This window comes from Octopus bimaculoides, chromosome 12 (genome assembly GCF_001194135.2).
Source record: "Octopus bimaculoides isolate UCB-OBI-ISO-001 chromosome 12, ASM119413v2, whole genome shotgun sequence".
NCBI classification, from domain to species: Eukaryota; Metazoa; Mollusca; class Cephalopoda; order Octopoda; family Octopodidae; genus Octopus; species Octopus bimaculoides.
In genome coordinates, this window is record NC_068992.1 from 17,035,477 (window position 1) to 17,037,393 (window position 1,917).

Here is a 1,917-nt window from a genome sequence, read left to right on the forward strand (position 1 = left end):
TATATATATATATATATATATATATATATATATATATGTCCAATATAGGGTTTTCTTTCACAAGATTTGTTTTACGAAAAACTGTTATTTCCCGCTGGTCGCGCGGAGCGACCACAGTGCTGTTCCTTCATTACATTGTGTCCCAGTAGGTTAATCCCGCAGGTGAGTGAGGGCTTATAATGATATGCTTTCATTTCTTATTGTTTTAGCATTCGCATTTTACTTATTAACAATAAGATTTTATTTTGAACACGAACAGTTAATTAACAGGCTTTAGATGAAATATGATCCGAGAATCTTTCAGTTTGCAGACCGACTACCAATCAATTGGATCATCTACGACTCCACCTCAACACACAAAAACACTCTTTCTCTCTGCCTCTTTCCCTTTTCTCTCATTCTCCAAGCTTCTTTTTAAAAATAAACTGTATGCTAATTTTCGTTATTACATTCCCGGCTACGTATTCGTATTCGGTCTCTCCTCATTATTTTTGCCTTTGATCCCCACCAAAATAATGGAATATCAGATTCCCGTCTTGCTACTATCGTCAGTTGAGCCGGCTTTTACTAAAAGCTGCCTTCTTCTAAAGGCAAAAATAGAGGTAACTTGAGATAGTAGGTTCAATCTTTATTCACATTTCAGGACGTTTAACGAGAAGCCAAAACAGATATACCCGTCTTGCCATGTCTATATTTTTCTTATATGTTTCTTTATATATTTTCTTCATTTCCTATTGCCAATGAGCGTGTCAAACTGTTTCTTTATCTGAGGTTTCGGGTTCATTCATTACCCTTCCTTCTTACCTCTTTTCTAAGTTGCTCCTTTTCAAACCGTTTTGCCTTAATGCAATACGAAATAACTTGCTAAAAAAAATTGTGCTAACAAAGGAAACGTGTACCATAGACACATTTTATCATGGTATTTGATCTTACTCACAAAAACGAAGTACAAAAATTCAGAAGTGTACACAAATTGCTATTTTAATCTAATACTGCTTCTATTGCATGTAAACGATTTTTATTCAGCCGGACTCCTATCTACGAAATCAGTGAATGCTAATACACTGTTTTCCTACATCGGTGGCAACAAATTTCTTCTTGCATTGCGGTTGACTGTGAGTAGATACCCCTGACAAAGTGCAGTCGCACAAAAATGCATCTAGCATTCTCTATGTATATATATCTTGCCTTTCTATAATTTTCAGGTGTCTTAACACCAAGACCTTCGAAAGAGTCGTCCTCTCCGCGCAAATTCTGCAGCAAACCGGCGAACAAGCAAAGCACATGCACTGAGTATGTGGTGTGTGTGTGTGTGGTTGTGTGTGTTTGTGTGTGTGTGTGTGTGTGTGTGTGTGTGTGTGTGTGTGTGTGTGTGTGTGTGTGTGCGCGTGCGTGTGTGTGCAGTGTCTATATGTACTTGCTTTCAGGATGGTACTCAGATTGCTATTTTAAACAAATACTATCGCACATAACGAATATATATATATTCAAAAGAGAAAGATAGAAAGAAGGAGACAAAACAATCAGAAGGTAGAAAGGAAGTACCCGTAAAAAGATGGCTACGTTCGTGGTATGGAGTTTCAATGATATGACCGCGAAGGGCTGAATTCCGCCGTCTGCTTGTAGATACTTTTATGAACAACTTCTCATCCAGCAAGAGATGAATGTCTTTTAACTTCGGCTTTCTGTACGTTCCATTGGCCTGCAAAGAAGTGATATATTAAATCAAACAGTGTCTAATGTAGACAAGATGTTAGATAATAAGATATATTATAAAGGACAAATTTGTTAAAAGATGTACTCCTGTAGCCATATAAATCTTTTCACATATAAATCCTTTCTGAATTGATTTGATTCACTGAGTCAATTCATTTCTCTCATACATGACCTACTAGATACGATATATATATATATATA

General features: G+C 36.5%; 1 protein-coding gene across 3 annotated transcripts in view; it reads right to left on the reverse strand.

Annotated features, from left to right (window-relative positions):
• LOC106870547 (chordin) overlaps positions 1–1,917 on the reverse strand; it is a 179,843-nt gene that overhangs the window by 33,282 nt on the left and 144,644 nt on the right. For all 3 annotated transcript variants that reach the window (XR_001409540.2, XM_014916669.2, XM_014916670.2), the window contains exon 13: positions 1,546–1,702. Coding sequence is in view for 2 of the 3 variants with exons in the window: in XM_014916669.2 (XP_014772155.1) it covers positions 1,546–1,702 (157 nt within the window). In the remaining variant the exon portion in view is untranslated. The remainder of the gene's footprint in view (positions 1–1,545; positions 1,703–1,917) is intronic.